At 34.8% G+C, this 13,251-nt stretch overlaps 3 protein-coding genes across 3 annotated transcripts; 2 read left to right on the top strand and 1 right to left on the bottom strand.

Annotated features, from left to right (window-relative positions):
• The first annotated feature begins 498 nt into the window (after window positions 1–498).
• LOC108481052 (xyloglucan 6-xylosyltransferase 2-like) lies at window positions 499–2,170 on the top strand. The gene has a single exon (XM_017784225.2). It carries the CDS (start codon window positions 666–668, stop codon window positions 2,010–2,012), a length of 1,347 nt encoding a protein of 448 aa, XP_017639714.1. The 5' UTR covers window positions 499–665; the 3' UTR covers window positions 2,013–2,170.
• Window positions 2,171–2,360: 190 nt separating this feature from the next.
• On the bottom strand, window positions 2,361–3,793 carry LOC108482056 (uncharacterized). The gene is made up of 5 exons (XM_017785160.2): window positions 3,575–3,793; window positions 3,379–3,485; window positions 3,147–3,294; window positions 2,861–3,055; window positions 2,361–2,780 (listed from the first exon to the last, which is right to left on the bottom strand). Exons 1-5 carry the CDS (start codon window positions 3,791–3,793, stop codon window positions 2,544–2,546), a joined length of 906 nt encoding a protein of 301 aa, XP_017640649.1. The 3' UTR covers window positions 2,361–2,543.
• Window positions 3,794–7,101: 3,308 nt separating this feature from the next.
• Window positions 7,102–12,400, top strand: LOC108483746 (uncharacterized). The gene is made up of 13 exons (XM_053025929.1): window positions 7,102–7,680; window positions 7,773–7,956; window positions 8,055–8,123; window positions 8,203–8,301; window positions 8,538–8,617; window positions 8,711–8,865; window positions 8,949–9,517; window positions 9,888–10,585; window positions 10,987–11,071; window positions 11,301–11,352; window positions 11,459–11,508; window positions 11,636–11,683; window positions 11,815–12,400. Exons 1-13 carry the CDS (start codon window positions 7,388–7,390, stop codon window positions 11,989–11,991), a joined length of 2,559 nt encoding a protein of 852 aa, XP_052881889.1. The 5' UTR covers window positions 7,102–7,387; the 3' UTR covers window positions 11,992–12,400.
• Window positions 12,401–13,251: the final 851 nt, after the last annotated feature.

The raw sequence follows: 13,251 nt of genomic DNA, 5'->3' as shown, positions 1-13,251 counted from the left end.
AGATTTAATTTTTATTTAAAAATCTTAGTCCACAATTAATACGTTAGTATGTTTTTGAAACTTGTCAACTTAGCTTAATTATCACACCAAATCTTAGTCTAATTGTTTTACCAATTCTTGTGTATAGTAAGGTGTTTCATGCTCTTTAAACAAAATCTCGATTTAAGTCTTATGAATGAAGAAAACAACGTTAAAAAAATTTGGTTTTCAATTTAGGTGTTTGACTGAGCTTGACTTCAGACATAGTTGGAGCCCAAACACATGTTTATTTTTCATCAACTAAATGTCCTTAATACGAGAATAGCCTAATTAACATGTAAAGTTGATCAAATTCAACAGAAAAACTAATGATGTTAATGAATGAATTAAGATTCTTAAATAAAAAATGTAAGAATTTTTTTAAAACATTTTAAGTAAAGGGACTAAATATCAAATTCATCAAAGTATAGATACTGAAAGCAAGATTTAACCAAAATAAAATATTAAATTATTAACCGATTCTGTCTCTGTTTACAGCTTTCCATTTGTTTCTTTTCAATTTGCCCTCTCTTTTTTTTCTTCCTTCCTTCTTCACTTTCCTACTGCACCGTCTTGACTTGCTTTCCCTCGATTTTTCTATTTATTTACAATCGGAACCTGTGGCTGGAGCCGGCAAGGAAACCATCATGTTGGACCGGTGGTTAAAGGTTCGCCGTTCCCGAACCAAAATAATCGTTCTCTGCTTTGTAATAGCCGTCATCGTCCTACATGGCACCTTCAACCCCGTAAATCCCGGTTACTCCGCCGACGAAAACCAAAACCACCACTCCGACGCTCATAGCAAGCAAGTTGAGTCCCGCCGCTTACTCGAAGATGCTCAAAACGATGCCGCTCAGGGTGACAACAACAACGACAATAAGAACTACGCGGAATTTGATATCGCCAAGATTCTCATCGATGAAGAAGAAGGAGAAAAGGAAAAACCTGACCCGAACAAGCCGTACTCTCTCGGGCCTAAAATATCCGATTGGGATCAACAAAGATCCGAATGGCTCAAAACCAACCCGGATTTCCCAAACTTCATCGGTCCAAACAATCCCCGTGTCCTCCTCGTCACCGGTTCATCACCCAAACCGTGCGAAAATCCGGTCGGTGATCATTACTTATTGAAATCGATAAAGAACAAGATCGATTACTGTAGGTTACACGGGATCGAGATTTTTTACAACATGGCGTTATTGGATGCGGAAATGGCGGGGTTTTGGGCAAAACTACCATTGATTAGGAAGCTATTGCTTTCCCATCCCGAAATCGAGTTCCTTTGGTGGATGGACAGTGATGCGATGTTTACGGATATGGCGTACGAGCTCCCATGGGAAAGGTACAAAGATTTCAATATGGTCATGCATGGGTGGAATGAAATGGTTTACAATGATAAGAATTGGATTGGTTTAAACACGGGTAGTTTCTTGTTAAGGAATTGTCAATGGTCGCTTGATCTTTTAGATGCTTGGGCTCCTATGGGTCCGAAAGGGAAGGTTAGGGAAGAAGCTGGGAAAATTTTGACTAGGGAGTTAAAGGGTAGGCCAGTTTTTGAAGCCGATGATCAGTCCGCCATAGTTTACTTGTTGGTCAAGGAAAGAGCTAAATGGGGTGAAAAAGTATATCTGGAGAATGCTTATTATTTGCATGGTTATTGGGGAATTTTGGTGGATCGTTACGAGGAAATGATAGAGAACTATCATCCTGGATTAGGGGATCATCGATGGCCTTTGGTTACTCATTTCGTTGGGTGTAAACCGTGCGGCAAGTTCGGGGATTATTCTGTCGAGAGGTGCTTGAGACAAATGGATAGAGCTTTCAATTTTGGTGATAACCAGATTTTGCAAATGTATGGGTTTATGCATAAATCGTTGGCTAGTCGGAGAGTTAAACGAGTTAGGAATGAGACCGGTAATCCACTTGAAGTTAAAGATGAGTTGGGATTGCTTCATCCATCGTTTAAAGCTGTTAAGGTCTCTGCTTCTTCATAATGCCTTGGACACGTTGACATGTGATAGTCATACATTGTTATTGATATTTATTCTTTTACTTGTCAATTTCCACTCCATTGCCAATCCTTTCTCTTTGAGAGATTGGATCATACTCAATAATTTTGTATTTTTTATAGGAAGGAAAATTTTAACTGATATATAGCTGGTATTTGCATGTCATTTTGGCTAATTCTGCTTTATATATAATGTTAGATATATGTTGGCTGATTCTACTTTGCATTTGATGAACTGTTCGTTTTTCATGTTCGGATCTGTCGGTCAGATACAAGTGTCGAGACATGGGTTACTTCAAGAAGAAGTAAAGGGCAAACCACAGTAGGTTGAAACTGCTTGAAATGCTTGTGTTTATTCCATCATTGAAAAAGAACAGAGTGTAGGAAACAAGAGTTCTATAGCAAATAGTAGACTACTTAGAAACCATGTAAAAACAGCATTTACATGACAGAAGGTCAATCCCATAGTGTTATTCTACTATATGTGCTGCTTCTCTAAAGCTTCTACTTTGAACTCTTACTGGGAAGAAACGACTTTGATCATTGACTGAGCTTGAATCGTTGATAAATTTGACTGGCAAAAGCTTTGCCAATCCTCCTCCGTATCCAGCTTTTCGGATTCTGTAAATGCCTCGTATACTGAAAGTACAATGCTTCTTGCTGCTTCTCTGGCCTCTGGCAGCCTATCGTTTAGCAAATCCGAAGCCATTTGAAGCAAGGTAACTGACCCGAACTCTTTGATTTCTTCTGATCCCTGCAATGAGTTGGGCAATGTTCAACATTCTATGAATGGAAAACAACAACTTAGCCATGGAGTTTTCTTAGTAGTTTTACCATTTTGTAAACAGAATTGGAAATGGAAACTGCAGCTTTGGCTCTGACTCTAAGGTTGCCATGGTTAACAAATCTGCGGAGCTTTTGAAGCAGAGGTAAAGCAGCAATGGAGTTAACCATTGCTGTCAGCGACTTATCGGCTTCTTCACACACAAACTTCTTGTCTTGAGAAGCTTTCAGTAACAACTGCAGTAACTGTAAATCCACCCAAAAATTTAACTCATCAAAGCAGAAACTCGAAAACCGGAAAAGAGAAATGATGATCAGGGTCAATTGGGTTACCCACCAGCTGATCAAATGCAGTGGAATCAGTTGAATCAAGCAATTTTTCGCCGTAGGCATTGAAGATATCTGAAGCAGCCATAATCGAAGTCTTGCAAAGAGCACTTCTCGGGTTCTTCATTGACTTTACCACTACCAACATCACCTTCTCTCTGCATAATCACATACATTTTATCAGTTCAACACCCTTGTTCGATACATATCCAGGCATTAAAAAAAAGAAGTTCGAATCTTACAGGACTGGAAGCAGTAGACCTGGGTGATATAAAGAGAAACGCCTGGCATCGTTCAAAGACTGACAAACCTTAACCCAATCCTTCGAATCTAACCCTTCAACTAAGCTCTGAAAACATCAAACCGAATCAGAATCGTGAAATTGCAAACAGGGTTTTACTTCATTTTTTCAAAAGTAAATAGTAAAAATGGATTTACTTGGATGTTTGATTCTGGGTCTTGAAAGGGTTTGAGATCCTCGGAAGCGACATAATCAACGGATGCATCTATGGGTTGCGGTAAAGGAGCTTTGTTCTCATCGTTTACGCTGATCTCGGAAGCTTTTTTCTGGGGTTGAATCGACACTTTGGCTTGTTTCTTGGGTCTGAGACTGTCTGGTATGATGGGAAGTGCATTATCTATGGGTCGCAACGCCATTTTTTTTTTTTTTTGCTCTGAGCAGAAAGCGAGAGGAAAAATTTATGATCTCAAAACAGTGATTAGAAGCTATGAGAATCGGATTTTTTAGGCAAAATTTGAATCTATAAAAAGGTTTGAGAAATTGAATTTACTTTTTGACGGGGAAAAAGAGAAAGGGATAAAGAACGTTGCAAAAATTCAAATTTTCAAGAAAGAAGGGAAAGAAGAGACGTTAGACTTTTATATTCTAACGGTCGAATCTTTGAAGGGGCCATCAATTTTCTGTAACTCCCTAGTAGACTTTGTTTATAGCTGGGATACCAGTCTAGTGTCTGAAGCTCCGTCTAAAATTTGAAAGAATTTAAATAAAAATATTAGATTAAAAAATAAATTTAGATAAAAAATTAGGCCTGTTTAAAATATGATTGGGCTTGAGCTTAAACATTCAAGGTCTAAGCTCGATCCGACCGTTCTCAAGTTTATAATACTTTATATTACGTTATTTTTATATATTATATAATTTATAACACATTAAAAAATAAATCTATACTAAATATATAATACTAGTCTAATACATTAAAATAATGTTAATATTATATAAAAATTTCAATAAATTAAAAAAATTAATATTAAAATAATATATGTAAACATTTTAAAAGAATTTCTAAAATATAATATTCAAGCCTAAAATAGGTTTAGGTTAATCTTTTGCAAATATGAGCGAGTTTGGACAAAATTTTAGGCTCATATTTTGAGTTTAGTCGAGCTTAGACAAGCATAAAGCATGTTAATATCATGCTTAGACTCGACCTGAACCCAGTCCAACCCGGCTCATGAGCACCTCTACTTCTTAGTTTTTTTTTTTATCTTTTTTTAAATTTGTACTATTGATTTTCCTAAACATAATATTAAATAAATAAACTTATTTTTATATTTTTAAAAAGATAATTCTTTCGTTCTTTCGCCTATGAACAAAGTTAATAATCTTTTTTTTACGATGAATATATTAAATAAAAAATTATTTAAAAGTTAATTATAAAACAATAAAAATATTAATGTAGTTAAGATTTGAGCTATTATGAGATTTAAACAACTAAAGAAAGCCCATTCCATGAACACCTATAGCTCCTCTTGTCAGGATGAGAATCTATGTTGGTAAGTTCTTTAGGTTTAATTGGAGGCTAATCACAACAAATTTGCATTACAAAAACTTCAATTAAATTATAATCTTTCAAAAATTAAGAGGGAAAAAATGTAATTTTACCCTATAAAGTATGAACTAAAAGGGACATAAATTCAACTTCATAATAGTCAAGTTGAGCTTTGAGCTGTTGATTGATTTAGTGATTAAGTAAACCATGAGCTTAATCAATTTCTTTTAATTAATTCTAAAATTTTCCATTGTTTTTATGGAAAGAAACAAAACTAAAAATAAATTAATTACTTCAGAGATATTTGAACAAGGCTAACACTTGCTTTAACAATAGGAGAAATTACTAATATCTCTTTCGGAATCTCTTCAAACACTATTAGATTTTGACTTGTATCAAAAGCCAATTTTAGTATACAATTAACATTTACATTAGACTCCCTAGGAATGTGTTGCATGACCCAATGTCCGACCTTTGCTAAATGTTGATGAATTCTTCTAATAAGGGTGGAGTTCAAATTTGTCAAGGAAAATTCCTAAATAGCTTTGACCACTTCCAAGCTATCTGTTTGAATCATCGCTCCCTCAAATCTTTTTTTTGGATAAGGTCCAATCTAATTTCAAATGAACAAATAATTAATCTTGAATTGAGTATAGGTATTAAATTTAATTTTACTAGCTAATGAGCTTAATTGAATAAGTTTAAATAATTCAATTTTTCTTCAATTAAATTCAAATTTTGAAAATTTATTTTGAGTTCAACTCAATTTAAAAATTTATTATTAATTGAGTTGGCAAATCGATCATAAATCTATTAATCACAGTGTGATATCCACGTAGGGCTTGTAGAAGATAACATTAAAGTGTTTAATATACATAACTTACAAATTTAATATCACATAATTAAGTTATGGGATAAATTTCAAAGTTACATATGAACTTTGATTAGATGGGCAATTTGATACATGAATTTTGATTTGGTATAATTATACATATAAAATTTTAATTGTGGTTCAAATGTATATATGAAATTTTAATTTTGATTCAATTGCATACATTTAAAGGAATAAATACATAAATTTATTTTTATATTAGATATATATAATTATTTGTATTGCAATATGTATACTTAAAATGGTGCTATATCGATAATTGTTTTAGTAATTTGTGAAAAGTGAATTAAGTTCATATTTCATGTATAAAGTTTGACAAAATCAAAGTTCATATATAGTATTACATATTAAACCAAATTTCATGTTGTTAACTAGTGTGATTAACAAGGAAGAGAAGGTGGTGGTTCACCCTTAGTAGGGGCGAAGAACCGCCGTCTGAAATGTTTGATTGTAAGTCTTGGAAGGTTAGGTTTAGTTTGGATAGAAGAATGAGACGAAGTTGTTATGTCTTAGCCCCCCTCTCTCAAGTGTCATGGTAAACTTAAATATGGGGAACAAAGAAGTATACGCGTCCTGAGCTCACTAACAATGGAGTTATACATTGTTTCCTAGTAGTGACAGTGATGTGACATATTAAGATATGACATTTTAGGACAGTTGGATAATCAATGAGTCTAAAACCTTACGTGTATCCACCGAGGGTGGTCCAATGAAAGTTTGTAAGTTTACTATAGTCCAAGATTCGCTAGGCTCACTTGATTAGAGGTTTGCCCATCATGAACGTGGACATGTTAGCATGTGGGATGCTCGTTGATGACACGTGGAAGGACATGTGGAAGAAGTATAACATGTGTAGTTTTGAGATTTATCTTTTAAGTTACGTGATATATACTATTTACAGAGAACTTTGGTCAGATTCTTTTCCTTTATATTAGGTGTATGAGGTGGATTTAGTTTCTGTATTTTAATTTAGTTATTTTAAATCCTTTTACTTTCAAACTTTGAAATATTATTCTTATACAAATGATAGCCATGTTAATTTATATTCGTTTCAAAATTTCATGCAACAAATACATAATCGCATGTGTAATGTCATACTACTTACTGTTTTCTCATAATACTTATAGAAATGTCAAGCTATTTTAGTTAACGATTTTAATAGATATTGTTTAAGTTAATATTGAAATTTTAAAACTCAAAAACGTAAGAACTAAAAATGATCAAATTAGAGAATATAGACTAAATTTATAATTTATGCATAATACATAACTAGTAGCAAAATTTAACTTAAAAGATTTAATTGCTACCGTTTAAATGAAGACTTAAATATTAAAATTCAAAAAGTGTAGTAAATTTATCAAATTAGAGGATGCATTTTGGTTTAAACTGCAGAACGCTTCGTTTCAATCCACTTTCCCTTTCCCTTTCCCTTGTCACTGACTAATTAATAAACTAAAAAAAATCTTTAAAGTTTGACTAAAAGAAGAAGAAAAAAAAAGGAAAAAAAAAGAAAGAAAAAGAAAAAAAAAACTTCTCTCTTCCTCATGTCCATAAACGGCGACCTTTCAGATGGAACCGCAATTCTCGAAGCACCGATCGTACGGACAACCAGCGCACCACCACCATCACCAGCCGCAATTGAAAATGTCGGTTCCACCGCCACCGCCTCCTCCACCACAGCACTCCGACAACGACCGTAGCTGCAGCGAACTCAGAGCCTTCGATTGTAACCTCAATTCCCTTTGCGAACATATCCGAATGGAAGGTTTCAACGGCGGTTCCTTCTCCGACATTGTCGTTAACGCCATGGGATCCACCTACCACCTCCACCGCTTAATCCTCTCCCGTAGCTCTTACTTCAGGTTTAAAACGAATGACAAATAATAAAAATAAAAACCTAAGTTTTAAATTTTTTTAATTATAAACTAATTTTAATTTTTTTTAAATAATTGAGGAATATGCTTAACGGGCCTTGGAAAGAAGCTAATTCTCCGGTTGTAACGCTAAACGTCGACGACAGCAACGTTAACGGCGAAGCAATTGCGGTCGCGTTGGCTTATTTGTACGGACACCATCCCAAGCTTAATGATAATAATGCGTTTCGCGTTTTAGCTGCTGCTTCATTTCTTGATCTTCAGGTTCTTTTAAAGTTAAATGGTTTTTTAATCATTTCAGAGGTAATAAATTAAAATTTGTTTATTGGTTTATGATTTTGGGAACTCGAAACTGCTTGTAGGATCTATGTGCTATATGTACGGATTTTATTATATCTGAGCTCTGGACTTCGAATTTCTTAGCATATCAGGTTTGAACTATAATTTAACAAGTTTCTTTTTTATTTTTTTCTCTACTTTTTTTAATCAAAATTGGGATGTAAAATTTAGGTTTTTGCCGAGAATCAAGATTATGGGATACATGGAGAAAGGGTGAGGAATGCTTGCTGGGGCTATCTTTGTCAAAGTGGTGCCATGGAATTGAAAGAGGTAAAGCTTAGAAGGTTACAATTTTGGTGTTTTTACTTTTTATCAACTCAAGTTAATATCTATTCGTTATTTTATTTTCATGACTTAATTGTAGAGGAACTAATTAGAATGCTAGAGAGCGAATTTTAAGTAGCCAACATTTTTTGTGGAATATAGGTTAATGGTGAATGTTATTTCTTATGAATTTTCCAGTATGCTTATCTGATTGGTCATTGGGTTTTCCTCATCATGGATAGGTGCTTCCTAAACTTTCATCTCAGACGTTACATGCATTACTGACCTCTGATGAGCTGTGGGTATCTAGTGAAGAAAAACGGTACGATTTATTCGCAGCCCTGTTTCTTAAACTTGGGTTTGGCAGTTTGTTTTTATACTGTTGGGTGACCATTGTATTTGTTTTTATCAAAAGGTTTGAACTGGCATTGTACACCGTTCTCGCAAAAGGTGCTTTTTATCAGCCGGAAAGATCTGGTCAAGGAAGTTCCTCCTCTTCTGAGATAGATGTCGGCACTTCTCTTGAGTCTTCTAAAGGAAAGGGAAAAAATTTAATTGATAGCTTTCATGGTAAGAAATTGGAATCTGAATTGATTCTTTTAAGTTTAAAAGATAACTACTCAGAACTTAGAAGCTCCCAGCTGATCTTGCAGGTTGTGTAGTTGACATACCAGCAGGAATATCTAGCGCTGACCAACAGGTTCAGCGACCTAAATATGCTCGTTCCGAATCTCTGTGTCCCTGTAGCATGGATCAGTCTTCATCAATTAGTAGTTCATTTTCAGAGGGCATAAGAACTTCACATTCATATGTTGAAATGCCAATTGGTGATGGAACAAGCGGAGGAATGGCCATGGAGGGGCCATCTGAGGAAGACTCGTGCTACCAGTTGAATAACAGTAATTGGCTTGCAAGCGATCAATCAAAGCATTGCTCTTCTGAGGATTCTTCCTGTAGTGGGCTCATGTTGAATGATTGGGGAAGATGTAGCATGGCTTCTTTGTCTTGGGGTGGCAGGGTTGTGGGTAAACGACAGGTAAAAAGCTATGCTAAAGGGAACTGCGGGGTTGCTGGTGAGGAATATGATGCCTTTGTTAATATATTTGAAGGGGGTTCTCTTCTATATTGCAATATGTCCTTTGAGGCACTTTTGAATGTGAGGAAACAACTTGAAGAATTGGGGTTTCCTTGCAAAGCTCTGAATGATGGCCTTTGGCTGCAGGTTTGTTTTCTGCACCCATATGCTTCCTTTTCTGTTATGTCTGATGCTGTATTAAGAAATACCTGTTGAAGTCTTGATGTATCAGCATGTTAACGGTAATGCTGGTGACAAACACAATTGACATTGATGAATGGGTTTTAGGTTAAATATTTAGGAACTCATTGAACCTGGTGGTATTTTGAGTAATTTTATTTTAGACTTATGGAAGATGGCAAAGACTTCTATTCTTTTTATCTTGGGAGTTTCTCCCTTTGTAATATAAGCATTTACAATTCCTTAAAATTTTGGCCTCCTCTTGTGGAAAAATTTGGCCTCTGCATGTGGCTTTGATGAGGATTTGATTGTTTTTGCTTGTATGGCTATAATGTAGATGCTATTACGCCAGAGGGTGCAAGAAATTGGAGCTGACACATGCACAAATTGCTGCCTTACTAGTATGCAATGCAGTTGCAGGCAGCCGTTTGGTATTCAACATGGAGTAGCTACTACAGGCTATTACGTACAAGAGCATGACCAAAGTCATTTAACTGGCAACATCAGAAATGTGTATGTGGCTGACAATGCTCAAGATGAAGGAAATGGCCTTTTTAGGCCAGTTAGAGTGCAGGTTAGGGGGGCTATTGATGGGCTTGCAGGTATTGGACGTGGTGCTACTTCTGTTCCTGCAACTTTGTGGACTCCAACACGTTTTGTCTTTTCTCGTGTGCCCTTTGGTATGGGCAACAGAATTGGCCAGCAGTCTCCTGCTAATGAGGATTCAGAGGCTAGAGCCGACCATAATGGAGACATGTCTGGAGGTGGCTTAACAGCTCTGGTGGAGTTAAGCCAAGGAGGCACTAGTAATGCCATTAATGTTCGTGAAGAACAAACAGAGAGGAGTTGCGAGTTGGATCCCCAAAGCAAAGTGCCAATGACTTCTATTGCAAGGCCAGCTACTAGTGGGATTGCCATGCAGATGTTAGAGACACCAGATCGAGCCATTGGAATTGACTGGGAGAATGCAACTAGTTCTTCTATATCATTGGACTTGAAAACCCCTCTAAGTCACTTCCCTTCCTTCCGTTTTGGGTAAGTTTTTTGCATAACTGTTGGTTTGTGCTTTGTAATTTCAATTAAGTAATATAAAAGCTTCCATAAACTATGGAAGTTAATTGTTGGTGGAAATTCTTCCACTTGGTGTCTTGTGCATTATTCTATTTTGTTGGAAGATAATTTGTTTTCGGTAATAATTTCAACTCTATTACTTACTGATAGGTTTGCCATTCTTGATCTTGTGTCTAAATGACGTACTTCTTATGTTCTAGAGAAGCAAGAGCACATTTTTTGGGATTTTAGGGTGCAATTTGTTATATATTGCCTTTGTTAAAATCCATAGATCTTGTCTCAGTATTTGTCTTTTTCTTTTTTTATTTTTGTTGGTCAAAAACTTATTCTGATAATGCTCTGTAAATCTTTTGCTGGCTCTACAGGGTTCAATTTGAGGATGTGCACAGGCTCAGTGATGGTCAAGTCAAGCACTCTCCTGAGTTCTTTTATGCTGGTTCATTGTGGAAGGTATTTGAATATGAAAAACCCTTTCAGAACCCCAGGACTGATTTAGTTCCAACTCCACAACTGTCTTAATATCTTATTTAATCAGAATAGGTTCGATTGTTTATCTGAAAGAAAATTAATAAACCAATAACCTGATGTTCTTGCATATTTCTTGATTTATTAAGCTTTTTAATTTTATATTCCATGTTTGTATGAAGATTTACGTTATAAGATTGGTTTCAATTTACAGGTTAGTGTTCAGGCCTTTAATGATGAAGATCCTCAAGGACGTAGGACACTGGGTAATGTTCTAAGGCTAAAAACTTGAGAACTTATCCTTTTGTTTTTTCAGGATCATAAAAGACAATTTTGCAGTTGTTTTCTCAATCTATATTTCTCCCATCGCAGGACTATTTCTTCACCGTCGGAAAGCTGAAATAACCGACTCTTTTGGAAAGGTCAGCCCTGTTTCGCCAAATCAAAGCTTGAGATGGTCTTTCATTTAATCCATGGAAAACAATCTTTTGCTATATTTGTTAACCGGAGCTTTTAAATAATATGAAACATCCTGTTTTCACTTTTCAGGTTCACATGTTTATCGATTCGCGGGAAAAGGTCACCGCTCGTTATCAGGTAATAGATTCTATTACCTAATATAGAATTTAAAAATCTATTAAGTCTAAGTTCAAATCGAAGCATTTGCGATCTGTTCCCTTATTCATAGGTTATGATGGCCTTGTGTTTTCATACCTTCATTTTTTCAGCTAATTTGTCCATCAAAGCGAGAAGTAATGGTGTTTGGAAGCTTCAAACAGAGGGGCACTCTTCTACCAAAAGCTCCCAAGGGTTGGGGATGGAGGACAGCTTTGTTGTTTGATGAACTTGCTGATCTTCTTCAAAATGGCGCCTTGAGAGTAGCTGCCATCGTGCAGCTTGTCTGAAATCAAACAACAATGTTAGCTGTGTACAAAGTTACTTTTCGGAGTGGGATCATCGGATACCGGTATGTTCATTTTTTTTTTTTAGGTTTTCCTGTGCATCAGTGGATCTTTTTGGAAGGTCATATCCTTATCTAATGGGTACTTGAAAAAAAAAAAACTGAAGAATCGGAGCAACATAAGTCTGGGAATGGAACATTGTAGGAAACTAAAACCTGACAAACATTGCTTTCTGCATTTTTGGTTTTCGAAAAAAAGGAAGGAACAGAAAAATAATTGTGATTCTTGTATTACCTAATTTCATTTGGCATAGTTAATTGTATGTATAATGTAATAATGATAAAAATACAGATATTGTATCACTCACCAATGGATGGAATGAATGCTGAAATCAAGAAATGTATCAAAATAACTTGTTTACTATTGGTTCTGAATCGATGCTGAATTGTGAAAGACCTTTTGTTTTAAATAAAAAGAAATCTGTAATGGAAATCAAATTATGAAAAAATTTCAACCTTTTCTCTTGTATAACAATAAAGCATTGGGATTAGCTTAATTCAGCACAACATGGGTGACGGTTTGTCAGATTTAACAGTTGGTACTGTATTGTATTATCAATGAAAATGTGAATGGGTTAAAAAATCATTCACTTTATTATTATAAGGTATAAAATGAATGTATATTAATATTTTTACTGTCTTTCTTGATTTTTTCCTCTCATTTTTTGAAGTTATTTTATTTTTTCTTTATTTTGTTCATGATTATTAAAAAATCAATGACACAATCGGTTTAACCGGCTTAGGTTTTTTCATTATTAAACTTTGTTGAGATACATTGAGGGTTATTTGCGCAAGTGTCAATTTTTTTTTTGCAAAAGTGTTCAAATTAAAGTCAAACTTTTAAAAGTGTTCAAATGAAGGTTAAAACTTTTTGAAAATACTCAAGTAAGGGTTTTTAAATGTTTTATATTAGGTCTTAAATTATATTTTTATTATGTTCAATATTTGATTCAGTTGTCATATATTTCACATTAAAATTTACATAATCTAAATATTAAGTTTTTATATGATCATTTTAAAAATTTTATCTCTTATGTGAATAACGTTTAGACCCTAATTTATACCTTCAGTCTTGTTTAAAATACAATGTAAATTTGACATAATCTTGTATTTATTTCTATATATATTTTGTGTCATTTCATATTGTTGTGTTGAGCATAGGTGGACTACATCCGTAGAAGCCTTTGACCATTCGGAACCAGGA

This window comes from Gossypium arboreum, chromosome 3 (genome assembly GCF_025698485.1).
Source record: "Gossypium arboreum isolate Shixiya-1 chromosome 3, ASM2569848v2, whole genome shotgun sequence".
In the NCBI taxonomy this organism is placed as follows: domain Eukaryota; kingdom Viridiplantae; phylum Streptophyta; class Magnoliopsida; order Malvales; family Malvaceae; genus Gossypium; species Gossypium arboreum.
This window is presented reverse-complemented; position numbering and strand designations above follow the sequence as displayed.